The 24,363-nt window shown below is 40.7% G+C and overlaps 1 protein-coding gene across 1 annotated transcript in view; it reads right to left on the bottom strand.

Moving 5' to 3' along the window:
- The window catches only part of babam2 (BRISC and BRCA1 A complex member 2), a 94,666-nt gene that overhangs the window by 28,718 nt on the left and 41,585 nt on the right, over positions 1 to 24,363 (bottom strand). Inside the window, exon 7 of the mRNA XM_030443412.1 lies at positions 8,657 to 8,766. Within this exon, the coding sequence (XP_030299272.1) occupies positions 8,657 to 8,766 (110 nt within the window). The remainder of the gene's footprint in view (positions 1 to 8,656; positions 8,767 to 24,363) is intronic.

Genomic DNA, 24,363 nt, shown 5'->3' with positions numbered 1-24,363 from the left:
GACTGCAGCTACATCGTAACAATGGGCAATTACTTTATTGGTGCAGGCACAGTCCTCCAGAAACTCCTAAAACTTGACGATTTATGGCCTCTGCACGCTTATCACCACTGACATCACCAAACTGGAAAAAGCACTCCTTGACACCACCGTCAGTGGTGTAACGCAGGACATATGACATCTGAGCAGAGTTACTTACGTCAGTTGTCTCGTCTACCATAATGGAGACAAAAGGCGTGTTCCTCACCTCCTCCCTCATTGCTTCGGTCATTACATCTGCCACCGATTGAATCAGGTCATTCTGAATTTTGCTGGAGGTGCCGATGAAAACAGTGGCCGAATCCAGATGACAGCGCAGAGGGCTGTCATACCCCGCCAAAAACTCCAGAAGCTCCAAGTAGTTCCTCTTGTTTTCAGAATCTTTACTCTCATCATGTCCTCGAAATGCCAGCTCTTGCTTTCCAAGAAATGTGACGACATTGATGAGACGTTTCAGGATTTCTCTGTTCTGCCTGACCTTGTTGTTGTGGGCCATAGTATGATTCCGGCGCTACTCATCCAGCTGAAGATCAATTCTTGTGTGCCCAAAAGTTTTCAAATTGACCATCGCTTGCAGGTGTGCCGCAGAATCTTGATGTCGATGGGCTGACTTTGTCAGATTTGTAAGGCTGACAAATCCGCCGCTGACCCAGGTGGATGACTTGTCAGTTGTAAAAAGTAAACAACTCCAGCAGTACAGCCTGTTTGTTTCCTTACAGCCAGTCATCCATGGATACCGCTGATAATTTTCGGTCTTGAAATGCCTTTCCACTTTCTTAACCTTTTCTTTTAATTCCAGCTCTGGAGTTGGTCTTCCGTTTTTTATTATTTCAAGTTTTTCTGTGAAGGCCCGCCTTGAAAAAGGCGACGCTATCAAGCTAGCCACAACGTCACTCTTGTCTTCCGCCATTTAAATCAACCGCTCTGACCACTCTGCATAGATTCGCTGCTCGGACTTCATGAAGGCCTATGATCTTTTGTTGAATTCCCGCCCTCTTGAAATCAAACCGTGATTGGTCGATTTGCCCGTCACTCACCACACCAAAACATATAGCTTGGCCTTCCCCGGGATTTGTGAAGTCCTAACCAATGAATGAGCCAGCTAACCGGGCCTTTAATAGAGACAGACGATTATGACTGGATAACAGGTTTTCAGGACATGAACTTGACAGTAAGCTTAATTTTAGAACATAGATGAGAGAAAATGTATTAATATATTGTATTAAATTAAATGCGATAGAAATAAAAAAATATATATATATATTCTTTATTGAATACTTCATTATTATTATTATTGAATTTATTATTATTTCTTATTTATTTAGGCCTTCTCTGAAGGCGTAGAAGGCCCTGAAGGTTCCCCAGTGCTTGTTTAGCACTGTTGCTACACTAACGTTAACTTAACGTTAGTGTAGCAACAGTGCTAAACAAGTAGCCTACTAAGGCTTTTAAGTAGCCTTAAAATTACGATATAAACAACAGAGGGTTACATCCTACGGTGGACATTTTTATATCACACTATGACATATACCGTAATATCACACAGCTCTACTGCTGAATATAGTGGAGCATTTAGCAGCTATTGAGGTTGTAGCATGTGGAGAAAAAAAAAACAGCGCTATGGTAGACAATGGACTTGAATACATCAGGTAGATGCATAAAGGATTGTAAATGAATGCTAATGTTGCTCAGCATCTACTGGAGGTGTACTATGTCATTGTTATTCAGAGCTTGTTTTTGCTGCCCTTGCCTGTCCAAAAAAAGTCAGTTAATAGAGGTTTAAACACCAATTATATTGCCATCTAGAGAAGTCTGCTTTCATTTACTGTTACATACAGCTCAGTGACATGATAAAAAATGAAGTAAAGACAGTGTTGCCTAAAGCCACAGAAGGATGCTATCTATGTTAGTTCAGCAGAAACTGTTTGATGCCTTGTGTGAGACGGATGTTTAAATATTCCACAGGGACAGATACGTTTGATCTGTATCTTCTGAAATTCTCTGCCAAAGCCAATAGTTATTCATATCTTTAATTGGACTTGTTTCTTTGGTATATAAATCCAAGGCAACACACTCCCAACCTGCTTTATACTTGTGACCCTACTGCTGTCCTGTCTCATCACTCATTGCTGGGATACCAGCATCCCGCATTTTTGGGTCTGATCAGAGCGCAACCTCCGCTGCGACACTAGTTTTTCAAGAAATCATTTGGCTTGAAAACAGATTCTACCCAAAGACACCTCCAGCATTTTTTACATTCTCTAAATGTCTACATCTATTTAACACTTAACGGCTAGTTTAAATGAGTGAGGAGAGAAAAATCATAGGAGCCACACAGCGTAACACCATGCCTTTCACAGTATATTTTCTTCCAGGCGGTCCGTGAAACATTATATAACAAATGAACACTGATTTTTAAGCAGGTGAATCTGTAAGCCTAAAGAATAACAGTGATTTGACTTCTCATAATCAATAATTTCTACAGAAAAAGAAGCAAATACGGTTGTACAGTCTCATCAAAGAGTGGAGCTGATGCACGGTCTACGTACACTGTACATTATTGGTAAAAATGTGGGTGTCAGGGTATTTCAACATCTTTTTTTCCCCTTGCCGCTCTGTAAGGCTGAAACCATTACAGTGATCGTCTGTTTGAAGACAGGGGAAGAAAAAAGTAACAGAGAGAGTAAGAAAGAGAGAGGAAGAGGGAATAGAAATAGAGGTACAACACTGTAGCTCAGGGGGCTTACGAGTTTGCGTTCAGAGCTCTTAGATCCGAGCCCCTGCTGAAGGAGAGTAAAAGTGAGATATCAAACAACTCAGGAGTGATGAAAGAGAAGACTAGAGAGGTGGAGGAAAGAGAAAAGGAGAGAGAGGGAAAAGCTCTCTTCTCCCGTGTGTTGTTTTTTCTCCTCGCTGAGTTTCAGTCGAGCGAGGGATGACCTTGCTGGGTAGAGCACAGCTCTTCTCTCTCTTTTAAGTCCCACTCACTCTCTCGGTTCCCTTTGAGGATCAGCCAGAGGGATCAGCAGAGGAGAGAGAGTGATAGAAAAATGGAGAAAGATGGAGAGAAAAGAGACAGGTGGCAGACATGTGAAAAACAGGAGGGAAGGGAGGACACAAGAGTTATAAACTAGAAAAGTGAATTAAAACAAAGTGATACAGACAAGAAAGCAGTGAATGATAAGGGAGCAAGGGATGGAAGGATGGAGGAATGAACAGACAAACAACAGAACAATAGACAAAATGATCTGATGATTGATAAAATTATATGAAGGAAAGAACAGAACAGCAGTTGTTGATGTGACAGTGTCAGTATCTGTACCAACAGAGAAATCCAGCGGTAAATGTCTTTCCACAACTGCTCCACTCACTGTTTCTTAAAATTAGGATTGATTTAAACAATTTTCAAAGTTGATAAATGGTTAAAGTTTAGTTTAAAGTTGATTTTTTTTTCATGAAATCAAATCCTTTTCAGATACTATCTATAGCATTGTCCTTAGCATTAGTTAATAAATGTACTTGCATCCGGCAATTTTGTCTCTATACAATAGTTGTATTGCTCGTGGCAGTAACAACATACTCTAACAGATAAATAAGCTGCTTTCTTTCTGTATTTATGAAGCTGCTGAATGTTTACATATTTCCTCTAGCACACATAAAGTGGGCCAAAAATGAGCAAAAATGCAAAAGGCAAAAATTGTAATGATTCTAAATGTGTCAAACAGTAAGGGCTGTGAACAGTTTCTTAATTTATTTCAGTATAGTATAACATTAGACAGGTTTTGTTCAAAACAAAAACAAATTACGTGAAAGTTGCCACCCCACACCTGAGTTTAATTTAGGCCCGAGCAACAAGGCAAAGAGATTCTGAATATTGCGCGAAGGTTTTGTTTTTTGACGACGAACTGACTAATGAAATGTATTCACGTACTCTTTGTGTCACAACAAAGTCAACAAGTGGGGGGCAGCCTCAATGTTAATCTGCACTTGCTGTTACTAATGTGTTTGTTTGTTCTTTGTGTCACCAAAACAACCACAGAAACTTTAAGCATGGAAGAGTAAAAATAGATGTGGAAGAATAGATGTGTGGACTGATAGAGGAAAAATACACAGACAATGGAAAAATGGAAAAAAAAAAAAGATAAAAGATAGATAAGATAAGATGATTGATTAGAAGCTGGACAGACAGAAAGATGGCATATATAAAGAACAATTTGACACTGAATAGATGTAGTTGATATGACAGCCTGTACCAACACTGCAATTCAGCGGTGCAAAAACCAAAGCTGAGACAATTTCTGTAGCTGTCCACAGCAGCTGCACTATTTCATAAAATTAGACCTGATTTAAACAATTTCCAAAGCGGTTTTTGATGTGAATTTCATTTTGGCATTTTGTGATATTGTGAACATTTGTGCTCGCTCGGGTTAATGCAGAAGCTCCTGGATGTCGCTGTCTATCAAATGCTTGCTAGAAAAACAGAGAGAATGTGCAGGAACGCTGCAACAAATGAGCTTTCCTCTTCACTGGAGCCGATGCAGAGAGCTACACAAGACCAAAGACTAACAAGGGTCAGTAAGGACATGGAGGAAAACTAACAGGCTAACAGATATGCATGAACACGTACAGCAAAAGGCTTACACACATCCGCATGCTAAATTAAGTAGCATCCACAATGAATACAACACAAATGCGCTCATGCATGAACTCGCACACACATGCAATCGTTTGTCTTCAAACAACGGTGCAGAAGACATACATTTTTGCCCTGGGTCATGAATTAACACACTCCCACACAGCTGACAAAAAGGTGCACAAAAGCATGTAGCAGAGCATATTCATACACGGCCTTGATATGCATATGTGCAAATATCTCAAGACAAAAAGGCAACATTGAGAAGGAGAAGAAGGGTGGTAAATGAGAGCTTGGCTCACTGTGCCACTGTTAAGCCTCTGCATTTTGAGATGTTTCTTAGAGGGTTTAGATGAGGAGGATTTGTTTTATAGCTTCTCCTTTATCTACCCCCCCTGCCCCTTCCCCACTGCTTCTCCTCCAGCAACCACCCCTCGCTATCCCCTGCGCCGTAGCTTCCCCACTTTCTGCTCTCCATTCTACTGCCTTTAGCCTCCTTCTGTCTGTTCTCCTCACGCAACTGGCGGAGAAGGAGAGCCTCTAACACCACTGCAACAGCTTCAGTCTGGAGCCGCGGTGAGGTCAGTCTCCCTCACAAACACACAGAGGTCCATCATTACACAGACAAACACATGTGTAAAGAACATGTATATGTTCACCCTGAGGTATTCTGAAATATTACAACGATGTAACATCCTTCTTGGTAATGTGGTTTATCTGTGCGGAAAGGTGTTCATCACAACATCAGCATTTCATATTTAACAGGACCAATTAGTAGGACTAGGGCTGCATTATATGGTCATAAAAAACACATTGTGAATATAATTAGATATCATGACTGTGATAGGATTCACAATATGTGGGAATAATCATCTTGCATAAAAAAATCTATTAAAATCCTGATGATGTGAAAAACAAATTGTGCATCCCTAAATATGACCAAAAACGCACAGCGGATATAATTCACAGACAGCAAAAATATGAATTTTGAATCAAAGCTTCTAGCATTGTATTCAGTGCTTATCATTACAGTAAAAACATAAATGGAACATATTGATGTGGTGCTTCATCAAGGTTGGCAGAATTGTGTTTTTCAGAAGGAGATATAGCAGTCTCTCTCATATTATTGCTTAGAAATGCTCTTACACATGCACAGCACGGAAAAAAAGGATTATGCAGGACAAGCAGTTGGTAGGTGACCTTTGTTTCATGTGGTGTAATTAGGGTATTCTGTTGCAGTTGCTGCACGGGTATAAGGTCCTGTCACAGTTAATTTTTACATATTGGAGAGGAGGAGTGTCAGTGTGTGTGTGCATGTATGTGCTCTAGCGATTGTGTTGAGGAGTGTGTGATGAGTGGATATACATGGTAAATGACAGGGAAAGAATGGGGACAAAAGCATATGAAATTGGCGGGAGACAGAAAATAGGAGGAGGGATTTGATTCTTGTAACAATAAGAAACAACTGGGGAGAACCAGAGGAGCCACAGAGAAGCATGGACAATGGGGATGTTAAAATGAACATGGTGAGACAGAAGGATGAGAGAGAGCAAGAGAGACAAAGCAAGAGAGAGAGAGAGAGTAGTGGAAGTTGGGGGGGGGGGGGGGGTGCAGAGGTCTCCTAACCTGGTGCGACGGGGCGTGTGCTTGTAAATAAACATCAGCCTGAGATTATTCCGAGCACGAAAGCCCAGACCGAGGGGCCCTGAGGTCAGAGTGGGCCCATACCTGGCTCTCTCTCTCACACACACACACACACACACACACACACACACACACACACACACACACACACACACACACACACACACACACACACACACACACACACACACACACACAAACTCCCTCTTATCTACATCCACACCTATAAATACTTTGTGTTGAGAGCAAAGCCTATTCAAATACTGGTGCACACACACACAAACAGATGAAAACAGACGGATACATTTGGGATGAAAACCCACAATCATGCATGCATCCATATACACAAACCTCACCACACACACATACACGCACACACACACACACACACACACACACAAATGTAACCTGACAAATGAACACAAACACATACATACACACCTAATCCAGCAAGACAAAAAATGGATTTGAACAAAGGGAATATGCATGCTGCTGAAGTACCCACTCACACAGTGTCCACAGACTCACAGGAAACATTCCACACACACGCACACGCACACACGCACACACACACACACACACACACACACACACACACTGTACTGTTAACACCCCAGATGTCTGTAGACATCCAGTCATCCCAAGCTCAGACAGTGTGTGTCATCCATCTAATTTTTTGTTCTTCCCTAGTTGTTTTTGAGGAACCGACTGATGGGTCCAGACACTGGGATGTGGGATTATTCACAATGACATAATATGGCGCTAGATTCACAGCACACTCACGCTAATCTGTCAGCTACATCCTGCATCCTCAAATTCAGAAACAGAGCGAGTGGGCCCACATCACCTTTGGCTGACCCCACCTATGCTGCTCCCAGTGATTCTAAAAGGTGTCTTGTCTTAACAAAAAATCCCTGAAACAAACTTGATGAACATTCCCCCTTCATACTGCAGGAATGTGTCTGATTAATAAGGGTGATTAAATAAACATTTATAATAAAATGTACAGTGGCAAGGCACTTTTTATGCTATTAGTTCACAGAAATGCTACTGCAGTTTCTTACCAACACCAAGAAAGTGGAGCACATTACACCAGTCCTTAAATCATGGCACTGGCTTCCTGCGTGTCAAAGGATAGAATTAAAACTTGTCTATATAACACTAAAGGAATCTCTGATCTACTCTCTGACCCCTAAGGTCATCTGGTAAAGGTCTACTAAGTGTTCCCTTGATCAAAACCAAACAAGGTGAAGCGGCTTTTAGTATCCATGCTCCCTACTTGTGGAACAAGCCTCCTGAATACCTGAGGTCCGCTAAAACTGTCAGCTCATTTAAATCAGGGTTTTAAACATTATTGTGGCTTTGAAATAATTAGATTCATAATTAGATTTAATCTGTAACTATTTATTTGCATGCCTTTGTTTCCATTGTCTTTAAAATTAAGTTTTAACATTTTCTGTAAAGCACTTTAAATTGCCCTGTGTCTGAATGGGGCTGTATTAATAAGCTTGCCTCGACTTGCATAATGAAAGCAAATGTTAATGATAAACTAATTTCATGGACAAAGTGAGACAGTACACAACTTCTTTTAGCATCATTACAAAATAAAGGTAATTTAGATGAAAATGGTAAAACAACCTAAGGCTGCAACATATGGTAAAAAACATCATATTGTGATTATTCTTGAGAATAATAATAATATAATGATTGTGATGAGATTCAGAATGCAAATTGTTTGTGCATGACTATTTACATTTTTACTGAAAAACCTATTACAATCCTGATGGTGGGACATTTTCTTACATCTAGAGAAGGATATCAGACTGATGTCACTGCTCCACATACCAATCCAGATTCAATTGATTAATTGTCCACTTTCTATTGCACTCCTTGAAATTGTAATTACTTTTGAACTCACATATTAAAATATACTTATTATTAGTCAACAATGCATTGCTGAGTTGAAGTTTTTCATGGCTTATAAGGAGCTGCCATTGCAATTTGCTCTTCTACACCTGTAGTAAAGAAAAAAAAACCCATACATTTAAATAGAATACATTTAAATTATCGACTTTTTTCTTACACAAAGTGCTGTGTAGTTTACTACAGCCTTGTGTAACCTTGCACACAATACCAACAATAACAACAACAACAACAACTATAATAATCATAACAATATTCAGGAAAAAGAGCTTTGGTATCATATCAATATCGGCAGGTATTAAAATGTAGGTATCGCAATCGGATTGGAAGTGAAAGAAAGTGGATCAGTGCATCTGTACATTTAACTGAATCAACTGATCAAAGGGATCAATACAAAACATATAGATGTGATATGCTTACTGTTCAATGCTGGGGGAAAGGTAGAGTTTAGGGAAGACTTGTGTAGCCTCAGCATCCTCAAAGCTCACTGAGAGAAGGGCCACATCCTCCCCAGGATCCAGTGCTGTATCCTGAGAAAGACAAAGTCAGGTTGGTAATGCTATTAGTGGGGCTGTTAAGCTCTTAAAATATGGACAATCTTGTTTTTTTGTGAAAGAAGCATGAAACTTTCAGGGTTTGTTCTTGATGACCTAAGCTTTAATTTAAGATGTGGAGGCATCCTTAGTTTGACCTCTGAGGTCAGCTAGAGATCACTGACCTCTGTAATATGTCATTTTCATGCACAAAACACCTCACACTCCAAGAAACCCTGAAAGTTTCATGCTTCTTTAACAAAAAGCAAGATTATTGAGCTTAACAGCTCCATATATTTAGCTCTATATTTAGTAAGAGCAATATTGAAAGACCACTGAGATGAAGCTGGGACTCATTTACATAGCTGCAGCCTGGAAATGAATTACTTTGCAGGTTGTCTACAAGGTTAAAGGTCAATTTCTTTGGACCTCAATCACTTGCCTGTCTCGTGGAGCAGACAAACTTCTATTGAACCATAAAGCAAGGATCTCTGTCTGTCTGTATGTTATTTGCATATCTCGAGTGTGTCAAGTGTTCATCCAATCTACTTTGCACTAGGCAGGTTTGCTGCATTTTGAATAAACAGCAAACACCGCTCTGTGTAGCAGCTCTGCACTCCGGCTTCAGGGCTCTGCAGACTGAAGATTCACAAGTGAACCCTCTCATGTGATCTCATAGGGAAGTAGATGTAAACAAAATGGAGATTACTAGGGTGTAACAACTTGATGTAGTAATGCGCTGCAGTGAGGAAAAAAGAAAGCAGAGGGTTAAACTAGTCTGGACCCCTTTCTGTTTGGTTCCAAGTTTTCAGGTAGCCACCAACCCATCAAATTAGCCACTCTTCAGAACTTAGAGGATCATACTCTTCTGTGTGTGCACAACAAGTGTGCAAGTTCCAAAATACCAAAGGAAATGTAAAGGAGGAGAGGAAAGACACCAGAAGAAACATCTGTTTTGTTTCATGGCACATTAGCTTCAAGAGCTGCACTGTGAGGCTGAGCTGATGACTGGAAGCACCAATCAAGTCATGTGTGAGATGGACGAGAGGCCACCCGGAGCTGCTCGCTACAAACCTCGTCTGTCTCTTCAAGGCTCTAATTTCTCATTCTGTGATGTTTTTCCTAGAGCATGGCTACTTCTCAGGCACTGTCATTAGTGCAATTCCACATCAAGTACCATTCTGGGCTCTCTCTCCCGACAGAAGCTCAGCAATGTTAATCAAATGTCTTACAGATGGTTTGAACTCATCCATTTGTTATAATCGCTGCCCGCTGTGGTGAGAGGAAATAAACCACCATACATGATGGACAGAGGCACAGTGCAACCAGTTTGCAGAAACGCAGCCTCAAATGTGATCAGGCTTATTAACGAATTACACACGCGTTGATCTGCTGATTCCAAAACCAAACTGACTATTGGTTTAAGAAACACATGGCTGCGTGGGTGGATAAAAGAGGAAAATTCCTTTGCTGAACATTTTCTCTCCAAGTGGAGTAGAACTAATATTTGCGCATGTAATCTAATGATAGTGACCACTGCATTTGATTAAAGGAAAAAACAAATAAATTAATCAAAATCAATAAAACCGCTCAAAATTTGAGTTGGTTGCAGGACCAGGTGAATGACAAACATCACAGTGGCACGTAAAGCAGCTCATACATTAGGTTTGGCATTATGTAAATAACAAAGCGCAAATAAATAGAGTCATAAATTAGCAGTTCTTTAAACTACAGTACATTTATACCTTCCACATGCATATATTAACAGTCACAACAATGGCTACAGCTATGCTGACTATCATGCAGTCTGCCTTGTCGTGGCAGATACATTAGGGGGCAAAGACATAAGTAGTAGAAGGGAGGCAGTGAGAGACAGTGGGGTGTGTGGCATCCAAAAGTGTTGCCTGATGTAATCAGCTCACATCAATATAGTGTGCATCAGTAAACAAGAACTGCTCTCTGTCTCACAGCACAGCTCGCGGCTTCTGCCGCTGATGATATGGGACAGATAGGAACAGGCGTGGAGATGTGGGGCTGGGGTGGGGCATTTGGAAAGGATTGTTTTGCTCCAGTTTGTAGCTGTCAAGTCCCGTTCTCATCTTTAAAGGTGATTTAATGGATGCTTCCTTTGGACTGGGACAGAGTAAACAGACAGATGAGAACCAACAGGAAGGTGAGAGTGCCAGATGAAGAACATGGGACAGCTCTGTGCGGGCTGCACTGGACCATCCCTCGATTCGGTCAGACCAAGGGCGCTGTTAAAGGGACAGCCTTTTTGTGGAATGATTCAGACTCATCTCGTCCGAGCAGACAGCGAAGAGCTGTCACAAGTCATATTGCATCAGTGGAACGAACAAATAAAAACTAAAGTCAGACCCTTTAACTTTTAGCTATTGCCATTTTTAATTAATGTGCTGTGCAAGGGAGCTGAAACTATGCAGATAAAAATGGTTCTTTGGTTTAACTATACATCAAACTTTACTATCTAAGTGTAGCTTGTTATTGTACTAACGTTTGCTAATTAGCACTAAACACAAAGTATAGCTGGGGCTGATGGGAATACTGTTTGTTCAGTTATTTAATCCCAAACTTTTGGCCTGTGTGTTTAACACCATCAATGGCAATGTGAGCAAGAATGTAGTCGATTGCTAACCTTGGCAGTTGTCTAACGTTTGCTATGGAGTTATCAAACTGTTTTATCATGAAATATGGGGCAGCGTTCCTCTCGATTTACTATCTATTGTCCTCTTAGTTGCTGATCAATTGGGAAGCAGTGCAATGATAACAAATTGTCAGATTCTCTACATTTATACCACTTGCAACCTGTAACACAGCAGTACGACATTATCCTTTTTTCTTACCAGCATTTGAGCTTGAACGTTCACAACAAAGGAATTTATATTTGTATATACTGTACATATATTTTTTACACTGTAAGCAGATGCAAACTTGACTGCCATTTGTGACCTTTAGAACTGTCTAATTGGTGCAATCGAGCAATGCAATGCAGCTGTCTGATATGACTGACAGAGAGATTAAAAACAGTTTACATCCAGTGTAGTAAAAGTAAAAATCTACATCTTCAGAACCACTAAAGCTCCATGACTTGTAGCTTAGAACTCAAGCTTCTGATCTCTGAAGAATAGAGAAATATAACTTGCTTTTTAAAATAGTTCTTTGATGACTACTGAAAACAAAACAAAGATGTTTGTCTCAGAAACTCATGCACTGCTCAAATGTCACGATTGCCATTTTCTTGGTGAAAAAGTTTTCAGGCCCCGGCTCTTATAACTAAATTTAAGTATAGAGGGGCAGTACACATGATTTACTTGACTGCTGGTTTTGGTTATGGACTACACTGTGTACTAAGTAGGGTGTCCATGCACTGTGGTGGTAATTTAGAGGCATTTGAAAACTCCCATGATTTTCTTTTCCCAAAACTTTGCAAATCTATGCAGGAAGTTTTGAAAAGTGAAGTGACAGCATATTGAGAACAAAAGTTAACCTTTTAACCCGGCTGCCTTGAAACCATTACTTAAAGCGAAACTCCGACCGAGGCTTTATTTGGGATTGAATATGAGTCAAACCTTCGTGTGAAAGCATAATTAGGACGAAAGAGGCACTTTTAAGATTTACCGTAGTTTCGGTTTTGGGCACGTTAATTTTGAACGGGAGTGCATGGGGCAAGACATGCTAGCATCAAAATGGCTATTTTTAGAACACTAAGAAGGCTCGACACAACATGAAACTTTGCTCGTAGTATCACCAGGGTCTCTACTCATGAACACGAGCATTGAGAACATTGTTTGTGTACACAGAGTTTATGAAAAAGAAGGTTTTTGAACTACTCACGTTGGCTGCTGCAACTCCTGCGCGTCGCCATCAGGCAGGCAAAAAGTGTCGATCCCCGAGTGCGACCTGACAGGCACGCTTGAGGAGCGGTTCGCCATTACTCTCCTGCCTGTCAGGTCGCACTTGGGGATCGACACTTTTGGTCTGGCATGACGGCGACGCGCAGGAGCACAGCAGCTAACGTGAGTAGTTCAAAAACCTTCTTTTTCATAAACTCTGTGTACACAAACAATGTTCTCAATGCTCGTGTTCATGAGTAGAGACCCTGGTGATGCTATGAGCAAAGTTTCATGCTGTGTCGAGCCTTCTTAGTGTTCTAAAAATAGCGATTTAGATGCTAGCATGTCTTGCCCCATGCACTCCCATTCAAAATTAACGTGCCCAAAACTGAAACTACGGTAAATCTTAAAAGTGCCTCTTTCGTCCTAATTATGCTTTCACACGAAGGTTTGACTCATATTCAATCCCAAATAAAGCCTCGGTTGCTTTCTGGCGAGAGTTTCGCTTTAAATTGAAACATAGGAGCTCTTTCCTCTGTAATGAAATAAAAGCCCCCAAATGGCCATTACAGTTTCTGTGCACACATACACACATCTTCAGCCCTTTTAACCAAATACACTTGAGGGCAACTGCTGCTTGCTTATGTAAAGAGTTATTCGAGAAGGAACATTAAAAAAAGCCCTTGCTCCACAGGCCACAGGCAGGACCCTTAATGAAGAGACTTCTTCATTGGTAAGTAATGAGCACTGAAATGGCCTCGGTCAGAGGACTGCAAGACAAGGAGGGTCCTGCAGGGATGTTGGTTGGACGTTAAAGCAGTATTTACTACATGCCCCTGGGGGGGGGTGACTCAACTGCTCAAGGACTAGATTTAAGAAAGTGGGTGAAGACTGTATATGCGTGTGTGTGTGGTTGTGTGTGTGTGTGTGTGTGTGTGGACATGAAGGTTAGAGGGTGCCTCGGAGTAAGACCCTTTCACGTGGCCACCACCCCATGTCTTCCATTCACCATACTCTTTCAGACTCATGGGTTTATGAGCACACACAAATGCACACTTTTCCTTGTGTCCGTTCTTGTGTCTCCTGATGCCCCGGCCTCTGGCATCTCCTCTGTGTCGCATGTGACAGGTTGGAGATGTGACAGCTGTCCTTATGCCAGACTAAGTCTGGCCAAAGTCACAACACACACAAACACACTCATCCGCAAACACTACACAGGGGCTCTACTGCAGGGCTAGTACGGAGGAGGTAAGGGCACTTTGTCCGTCTTCTTCGCCCAACTTTAAATGTCATGCCCAACTTAATGGGGTGGTTTGACTGACAGCAGGGTTGTTGTGCAAGGACATGTCCAGCTTCTAGGCGAGCAGCTTTGAGTGCCCCTGTATATATGCTGGACACAGTGTTGCTTCCCATTCTGAAATGTGCAATAAGTACAAGGCAGTGGCTGCAATTCAGGTAGGACGTTATGAAAAAAAAAAATCTGATTCTCCACTTGGTTGTCAAGGCTAAATCGGGATGCTTTTTACATCTACCCTGTTTGGTTCCATTTAAATGAATCCTGGTGCATTTGGTTGGTATATGGCTCATTTTCACTGATGTAAAAGCTGTAAATTGAACCTTGATGTGGGAGCCAAATTGGGTTTATATGTTTTAGTTAAATAAATATGTACAGTTTGTATTTTGTTTAAAAGTTCACGTGAATGGAAATAAATAACTGATTTAATTGAATAATAAGTTAATCATAAATATGTAAAAGGTCAGCTAAATTCATTTGATTCAATTCATGTTTAGGTAAAAATTATGTTTAGTATAGGAAAACCGTATTTTAAGTTTTGCATTAGGAGGGTCATCTTATGTTACTGTCACTTTAAGAGAGTAGGTCTCTAGAGCACACAGAGGTGTTTAGTGAAGTTGAGGCTCAACTGAGGACCGAGCCACAGTTTGTTACCGTAGTACTTTTTGCTGATTAGGAAAGGTTAATTTCTCCTGTATGAATACACTGCAAAACCTTGGAACAAATATATTTTGTTTTATCTTTTTACATCGGAGTCCTGTGGAAGTTAACACTATTGAGGAGTTTCAACTCCCACATCTGATTTGAACTAAACAACTGGACAGAGATGTCAAAACTGTCTAAATGATGATTTTCCTGTTAGCCTGAATAACTTCATGGTTACAGTCCTTTCTTTGTTATTAAAAAAATCAGTGAACACAAACTGGACCAGAACTAAAAGGAAACAAACAATGTATACATTTTTTTGCAAAAAGCACATACTATGATGATTTTTTAAAATATTTTATAAGGTGACATAGTGGAAATTTTCTTTTTGCAATTCACCTTTGTATGTACCAGCTTTTCAGGTTTGCTGTATGTAAAAAGTCCATACTCGTATAATTTCATATTCAATGTCAAGAGCCTTGAACAGAAAAGAAACAAAAAGCATTGACCAGTGCAACTGGTCAAATAAAAGTTTGAGACCTTTAACAGTATATATTAAATTGATGTCTGACATAGTGAGTTACGTGTTTGTGTCAGCCTTTTGTAGGTTGACAGAGCCTTACGCCATCCCACCCTAAGGGCGAGAGCACGAGGTCAAGGTGGCAGCTGCCAAAATGTCTCATTGCATGACTTGCAATGTTCTGATTGAGAAAGAGAGTTGAGGATATTGTTCCTAATGATGTGGTGCTGCCATTGCTGCTTGTGGGGTGGGGATGAGCAGAGATGTGGTTTACTCCAGGGGCCATGGTGATCACTTCCTCTACCTCAAAATACAGAACATTGCAAGCAGTAGCGCAAGTCATCACATCCCAACTGGCACGCATGTCCAACAGGACTTGATGCCCTCTTCCACGTCCGTCCATCTCTTTCTCAAACTCTCTTTTCCAGCACACACTCAGCTCATGCTACAACCCAGGCTGATGTAAGATGGAATGGTAGATGATTAACTAGGCAACACTGTGTCACCACATAGTTGTACCTGATGCCAGGTCTCAATTTTGACATAAACACAATAGGCGAGAGATTACAGAGCACACATGCTCCACCTGGAACCATGTTGGTAGAACAGCACCCAAACACACCTAAACACTACCCTGTTGCCACAGTCACAAAGGATTTGTGCATGGGGAGTGTTTGCAAACTTAATAAAATGAATATACTTGTATGTGTGTGTGTGTTTGTGAGTGTGCGTGTGTGTGTGTATTTGTGGAGCATACAGGTCTTTTAGTATAATGGGTGTGGCGACAAAAGGCAATCTCCAGAAAATTAGTTAGTGAAGCCAGCCATACTATATTCTTAAACATAGTCTTCCTAATTCAGGTGTAGACTTTGGTCAATGAATTGTTGAGTGGGGCACTGTGTAAGATATGGCCAATGTTCAAAGCTAGTTCCAAAAGTATAGGGAGCAACAATCAGTATCACGAGAGTAACCATCAACTGCTGCTCATTATATTACTTGGTCGCTATCGATCAATAACAAATGCTAAGGCCAGCTTGAGTTCTGTTGTGATCTTTACCTTTCAATAAGTCACTCTAATCCAGTATAATGGGAATACAACAAAGCTATAATAACAGTGAATGTGCACAAGTGCAATGTATTGCAAAAGACTTGAAACCACTCTGAAAACCTACACCCTTAGCATCCACTGCTTGGAAATGAGATTAAATGAGAGACCTGTTACTGAGTCACAACCATGGGTAAAATATAAGTTAATACAACCATCTGAGACAACAGTATAGTCAATATGAACCGTCTAAAATGAGAGAAATAATTCATAGAATTGAATGGGAAAAGATGACATCCTGTTGCAAAATTACCAAATTACTCTATAGGTCTGAAAATACCAAAGGGGATCCAAAACTTTGCTTGACTCCTTCTCAGGAGCTTGGCCACAAGGCAAAATCCTTACATCCTTTGCCACAGTAACTGGCTGATGACCAACAGATGTGCCACTGAGATAAGCAAGCTGATCATTATTTCAATGAAACACGAGTCATATGTGTGACTGTGGCCAAGTGTCACTGATAGTGTGTCGTTGATAGTTTGTCACTGCAATGATCTGGACTTCGCTGTACTATGTGTGATGCTAGGGCTTTAAGCCACAAGGGTGACTCAAAGCATGTGTGTTTGCATGTGGAGAACTGCATGCCTGTGTGTGTTTCAAGAAATGAATGAATGCATGTAGTATGATCACACAGATGACACAACAAAGAGTGACATATAAGTCAAGTGCCAGCTGACAGACCAAGTGATGACATTATTATGTGTAATGCAGAGGAGGCTCGTCCATAAAGGCAGAGGAGGTTGGTCCTCCTCTATTTTTGAGAGGCAAAAGGAAGATCAATTATTTTTTAAGAAAGAGTAACTGGTTGAAATAAATCATTACCAAATCTCAGTATCATTTATAAACTATTATATATATATTATATCATAAAAAAAGTTTCTTCTTTGGAAGAAAATCCACTTAAAACAGTTCAACAGCAACAACTGCAGACGGAGGAGACAGGGCAGTCTGTGAGAGGAGCAGGGAGCAGGAAGGTGGAGGCTAGAGGAGGACGGAGGGCTTCTGTTCTCCGTGGGAGGGATCTCCTTCCAGGATTTTTTCATGCTGATCTATGATTGGCTAAGACACGTAAAATTACGCGCTAAGGGAGGACGTCCTCCCTTACCAATCAGCAACTAGAATACAAGATTGACAGCAGGTTGGTCCAATAACAGTTCCCAAATTTCATTCTCACATTACACAACCGTAAACAAAAAATACTTCAATGTATTTTACAGCTTTCACTGCCAGCCATGCTCGGACAAGACAGTTTTCAGCGATATTGGAATCGGTTTCAAAGGAAATATAAGCACATTTCTGAAAGAAAAAAAACTGTTCGGAGAAATCAGAGAGAAGCAGTCAGAAAGATAATTCATAGAATTCGTTTCGTTCATCCTGCTGAAGGACATAACGTTAGCGGCACGACCGGGACACAATACAGAGCAGCAACACAGTTGTTTTTGGCGATTGTGATGAGTGATGAGTGTGATGTCCTGTGCTGTCGTGAAGTATGTACATTGACTGTGGCGGTAGCACAGTAGGTAGAGCAGTTGCCTGCCACACAGGTGACTGGGGATTGAATCCCGGAAGGGGTACACATTGGTATTTTTTTTGTCTTGTATATTAGCCCACTGTACATTATTACCCAGCGGGGGACACACCGGCCCATGTTAACCGATTGTGTTGTTCACAACAGCCTTTTGCCATTTAATAAAATGTTTTTTTTAAAAAGTCTTGTAAGTAATTGTTTTATTGCTTAATTTTCATTGAATATAAGAAAGTAGGGATAAGTAGTTGACTTGTATAAAATAACATGACAACGTGGACTGGTTTTCCTCCTGTCCTCCCCAATTTTTTCAGTCACCAGCCGCCACTGGTGTAATGTCTTTAAATGATAAATCTCAGTCTACAAGAGGGCTAAATTACATTATGAACATAGTGGAGTCTTTTAACACCTTATTTTATCTGATATTGGAGAATTGATATAAAAATAATGCTAAAACTCAATGCAAAATCGAGCAGAGGGCTCAACACACTGGCTTGGCTATTATGGCATTTTCTTGGGGTGATAATTGTTATTGCATTAATATTGCTTGAGTGACAAGTGTTGCTGGGTGTTTTGTCCTACTGCAGTGTTAATGAGACTATTCTGGTTATTTGAACGTTCATTGATGAGTGTCGGGTCACCTTGCACAGAAATGATGGTCGTCAGCGTTGCTGGAGAAGGCGAGGTGAGCGATACGCCGAGGTCAACATGGTCCCCAGTGTTCCCTTTGGTGGAGGAGGTGCAACAGTCTGGGCAGGCATCACCAGTCAGCGCAAAACAGATTTGGTTATTGTAGATGGCTCAGTCACTGCACGTTCTTACCTCAGAGACATCATAGAACCCATCATCATCCCCCAATTCCGCCAGCACACCCCCAACTTTCTGTTCATGGATGATAATGCTCCACCACATCGTGCCAGAATTGTCACAGCTTGACTTCAGGAAGTCGGAGTGCCTCATATGGTATGGCCAGCAATGACCTGAACCCCATAGAGCACGTCTGGGACCAGCTGAAGCAGAGACTGGATGATCGTACCCCACCCCCACGTGACCTGGCAGAACTGCGTGTAGCACTTGTGGAGGAGTGGAACGCATTGCCTCAGAACAACATCATGAGGCTAGTGAGGAGCATGAGACGTCGCTGTCAAGCTGTCATTGCGGCAAATGGTGGAAACACCCGTTACTGACATTGTCAATTTTTGTTATATGGGGCTATCCTTGTTATTGTCAAAATTTTGGGGGTAATAAATATTAAACTAATGAAAATGGTGTTTCTTCTCATTCATTATTGGTAATATCAAAGGGAACTTTTACTTATTTCATTAAAATTCAGACCAAATAGGAAAAGCACTCATGTAAATAACAATATCCCTAACTTATTGTGAGTAGTGTAGTTCAGTGGTGTTACACAGTGATGTTTCTTTTACTTTATCATATTCACATACAAGAAGCTGATATCTGAAAATGGTCTACATTGATCTCATTGATAAGAAAAAGCAAAGACAAAGGTTTCAAAAACAGATGTGTTGGCATCAGAGCAGAGAATCTGTGTATTTTCACTTGGTGTCAGAACTCAACATTAGTCGCAACACTACTGTATTTGAGAATACAGTTAATCTGGTTCACTTGTTCTTCGATTCTGCACCTTCAAGACTATTATCTATGCTGCTATCATTTAAGTATTTAAGTTTACTTTTGCTTTGTAGAAACAAAGGGAGACGAAAAAAAGGAACACTTGGGCAAGTCTGACTCTTCTTTATTGCAGGGATTTCTGATGTCATTGGTAAGCCAAGGGTAAACAAATACCAAGACTCACAAATGAGCACAGACAGTCAACATATAGTGACACCACTTCACCCTGAAGCAACCAATGTGTTAAAAAAAAGCCCAGAGAAGGCTTGCGCAGAAAGACAATGAAGTGAGAGCTAAATGAAAACTGAATAACATCAGGGTTGAGGTGACAAAAACAAAGGACTAAGAAGAGGAATGTTTGGAATTGTTGCAGGAAAAAACATATAGATAATGTACAACTTGATATAGAGCGAGGGCGGAAAGTAGGCCAGATAGAAGTAATTCCATGGAGGCGTGGAGAGGTGTGGGGGGACGGAGGAAGAATAGGAGGAGGAGGGGGATGTTCTCCTGAGACTGCAAAGCTGGAAACCTATGATGCTCAGCTGGGGGTACAAGCAGGTGGGTGGGAATCTTCATTTGGAGACGCAGTGTGGGTGGTTATGAGGGTGGGGGGATGGGGCGTGTGATTGCGGATCGCAGATTCGCCGAGGGAGACAGGAGGCGGGCACGACCTTTGGTAGTAGGGGGTCATTTTTGGGTCACTGGAGCATTAGAGAGTGGATTGGAGCTCTGTGCTCTCTAAACATCCCTCCTAAGGCTGTGATTTCTCTGTAATTCTTCTGCTCTGCAGAGAATGCTAAGGTGCTCTCTGTCATCTCTTTAAATAATCTTCTGCCATTTACTTCCTGACATCAAAAGGAGGTGAAGGAAGTTTCCAATGTTACAAGTCTTCGGAAAGGCACGTGACATTTCATCATTTCCTAATATAGAAGATGAGTGCTTTATTCATGTGTTCTTGTGGGGATTTTAAGAACATTTATAAAAGGGGGGTGGGCTTTTTTTCAATAGGAAGGCAAACATGTAACTACTCGTTTCATAAAGAGTAGATAAAAAACTGTGTTGTCCAAATAAAAGGTAAAGACATCCTACACTGAATGTATGTACTGCACTGTATTCAGCAGATGTACATAAGGTAACAAAAAACAACAACATGAAAAACAGAACAAATTAAAAAAGGTCTTCAAATGAAAAGAAATGGCCTTGAGTGTCATCATCACTCAGATGAGACATACTGAGCTACACTGTGGAATATGTTGTTTATCATGTGCAAACAATTATCAATTCACCAGCGTCAGAGGCATTCAGCAGCATTAGTCACTGCATGTGGTCCCACACCTAGTTATGATATGATACAGCAAGACTTAATAGGCCAAATGTGCGTCATCATCAATGGGATGTGAGTGCACTAAGGTGTCTCTGATGAATTCTCACCACTGATGAGTATTACTAGTTTAGTATGACATTGCTGTATAAAAGACAAATTAACTGGGAAATGGAATAACATGGAGGAGGAAAGAAAAAGCAGGTGAGGAGACAGGAGCTGTCATAAAGCAAAGAGAAAGTTAAAGGAATAAAAAGGTCAAGGATCTCATGTTTTCTGTTGTTGTTAACCAACTCATCATACAGCGAGGCTCTGGTGCCACTAGTCATGTGTCACAACAAGGAATGACAAAGAATGCCTGATTCCTTCACCTCGGGGCACGACCTTTCTGACAACCCGTCTGTCAATGCAGCACCAAGGTTGTTGCTGCAAGTGACGGGTCAGTGGATGGAGGTGAGAACGTGTAAGTAAAGAAATAACCTAACCCTTGACCTTGTACCATTTACACATGTGGATTTATTACATGTCTTCAATGCAAACAGTGGACATTTTAATGACATTTGTCGAATCAACATGACATATGATTTATGTAAATAAAAAGTCTGCCAAAAATCTTCAAGTTTTTTGGGAAATTGCAAATATTAGTGACACAAACCATTCTCTTCCATTGAAGCATGCATGAACACAAAATTCAAGAATGTGATTTTAGTTTTATGAGCACTGACCCACTATAACAGATTTGAAGGTCATAAGTCACCTTTGCTGGGGTTTGACCTGCAACACCAAGCGTCTCCAACAACTAACCGAAGTCATGACAGACACTCTTACCCCTTTTTCACTGGACAAAAAACCAACATCTGGCATTTGTGTTCAATGTGAAAGGGTATAATTAGCATTTATTCCCACGTCAAATGACTCTGCAGTAGGTTTTATTTTGGCCCAACCCTGATTGGCAGTGATGGGAACATGACAGTCAAGTAAGCATGCTAATTATTAGCCCTTAAATGGTCCAATGCTATAACGCACATTGAAGCAATAGACATTTGGTACATATATAGTTTTTCAATCATCTCTGTTCAAATAGTGCTAGAACATTGTTTAGTCTGCACTAGTTGGTGCGTGATGATGTCTTATGCCAATTTAATGGAATATTGTGATGGACGATGACATTGTTGTTTATGAATCTGAGCAGGTGTGTACCCTCAGTGTTAGGCAGCAGTTGTGTAGCAGCTCACAACTCAAGTTGCCACTGTTTCCCACTGTTGCTCTGACATAAATCTCCAACTGTCTCACCATGCAGAGGAAACCTGTTACCACCAACTTACATGCCTGTGCCAGATTTAAAACCAACACAACTTATCTCTACATCACATGTACACATCTTAGCTTTGTTCAGCCTCACGTGTACAAAACAATGTTCGCTGACTAGCCAAGAATGGCTAAGCCAAGAAAATAGTGTATAAAAAAGGCTCGAATGAGAGAAACAGCTACCCGCAGGAAAAAAACCCAAGTGTCTTGGGTTTGCCTAAATAAAATAAACAGGACAATGTGACGTAATGTTAGTGCATTGAGCAGCAACATTCTTCTTTTTCATTTCCTCTCACCAGATATCACAACCAACATCTACTGAGGGGACATGCCACTAAATTGTGCTCTCTAGTGGGGAGCCTTCAAAATAACGATGTTGCAATGGTAGTTGATGGCTGTCAGCCATCGACTACTGATGATGCCGTCGACTACTGATGATGCCGTCGTCCAACAGCCAAACACTAGTCTGCACCAAGTTCAAAAGAAAGATGGAGTAAAAACCAACTGCGACATAACCTTGTCATTGGCCCCCGTATCTGTACCTGGGTACTGTGCATGTGGATCTCTCAACAGAGATTACAAATACACAAAAAAGGCTCACTGATTTAGCTACTTCCATAATCAGCTCCAGAAGAATGAGTATATTTCAGACTACTGATTACAAATCTTTCTGGATGCACATTTGTGATGTTGAACATGACACACCTGGGGGTAATGTGGTTTATATAGTAAGCTGCACCTGTGTTTGAAAAGTAAAAATGTCTGTGGTGGACTTCAGGAAATACTGAACATCATTAGAGCTCTTCACACTGGATATTGATACCCACTGGCTATCCTTAGCCAGGGGCTAAGAAGGTGAAAGGTGAAAAGCTTATTCCTTTCAAGAACTTCATGGTTTACAAAAATAAGCAGTAGAATAGGAGGGGTGCTGTGTGGCCAAGGTCAATCCAGTACATTGATAATGGCTAACTATGAAGATGCAAATATATTTAAGTTTAATGAAAAGGTATTTGCATTTCTGCAGGTGTAATGCTATTGTTAGCCTGCTAGCCAATATATCCATGGCAGGTTATGCTTGTAACACTGCTGCATTTTTAAGTCCCACCTGATTTTCCTGTCTATGCTGCCCTGCCCTGGTAGGTGTGACAAAACAGGACAGTGTGGAAGATGTGTATCAGCACAGCCTGCACATGCCCACACAGTTTTCACACTTCTTGTTGATATGGTATAAGTGATATACTGCTGTATTTTAATTTCATGTACCCTGTCCCGTTTGTCGAGTAATCTAGATAATATTTTACCAAGTTTACCTACCAAAGGCGTACAAATGTAATATAACTTTAAGTCAACGGTAGTTCAGTAGATGAAATGGCAACATTATGTTTAATACTGCATTTCATTCAAAATAGAGAGAAGAAAAAATCTTGGTTGGGTTGCCTTTCGATTATGCCACAGCCACCTTCTCAAAAACACAAAACAAGATTAGCCAGCAGCTGTGTGCTACTGAAGTTTAACAGAAATGGTTATGTCATAAAGTTCAAATATTTACATTTGGCTCTCAGGGTGTTTCAGGGTGTGGGCATCACTTACCACAAATTGATATAGGACATGGATAAAGTACTTTCAAGTTTCCATGGGCTTTCTACTTTATGATTCAAATGAACATTTAAAAATATATCTATATAAAAAAAAATATATACATATGTATATATATATATATATATATATTCAGCTGTCTACATGCCTAGTCATACCTATTCCAGGCAATTTGATTGAGTCATACTGTGCAGTAATTTAAAATGACCTCACCCTCTGTGACTTCTCAACACAATGCCATTTAATGAAGATCAGTCTGATTTTTTTTGTGCAGTTGAGGTTATCTGCATGCTATTGCTATCAACAACTCCTTATTTAGACTTATATCTGAATCGTACTAGAAACCATTTTACAACATAACCAGGAAATCTGCAGAGGCGTGCAACTTCCAGGGAACCACACTCTTTGGTCATGTTTTCTTGGGCCCAGTCCCAATGTCCTCACTACACACAATGAACCTTGACACAGTGCAGGGAATCCTGTTAGAAATATTTTAGGGGGGACTGTGGCAGCAGTTACATTACCTGCTTTTTCAGTCATGTTTGCTGTACAGTAGTACAATTGCAGCTACATTTTAAATTAAATACTTCCGTTACAACAGGCGCTTTTCAGGGAGGCCTCACAGATCATTTGCATGCACTCATGATTAAAAACATCATACCATCTGTGCATCCATGACAGTTACCCCCAAACATTATTTGTTTACACGCTAGCATGCAGGTGTTCTTTGATTTCAGTACTATGCCCACCGTATGACTGTGCTATGACTGGAATAAAAGCATGTTATATTAACAGGA

Source organism: Sparus aurata, chromosome 16 (genome assembly GCF_900880675.1).
Source record: "Sparus aurata chromosome 16, fSpaAur1.1, whole genome shotgun sequence".
Lineage (NCBI taxonomy): Eukaryota > Metazoa > Chordata > Actinopteri > Spariformes > Sparidae > Sparus > Sparus aurata.
This window is presented reverse-complemented; position numbering and strand designations above follow the sequence as displayed.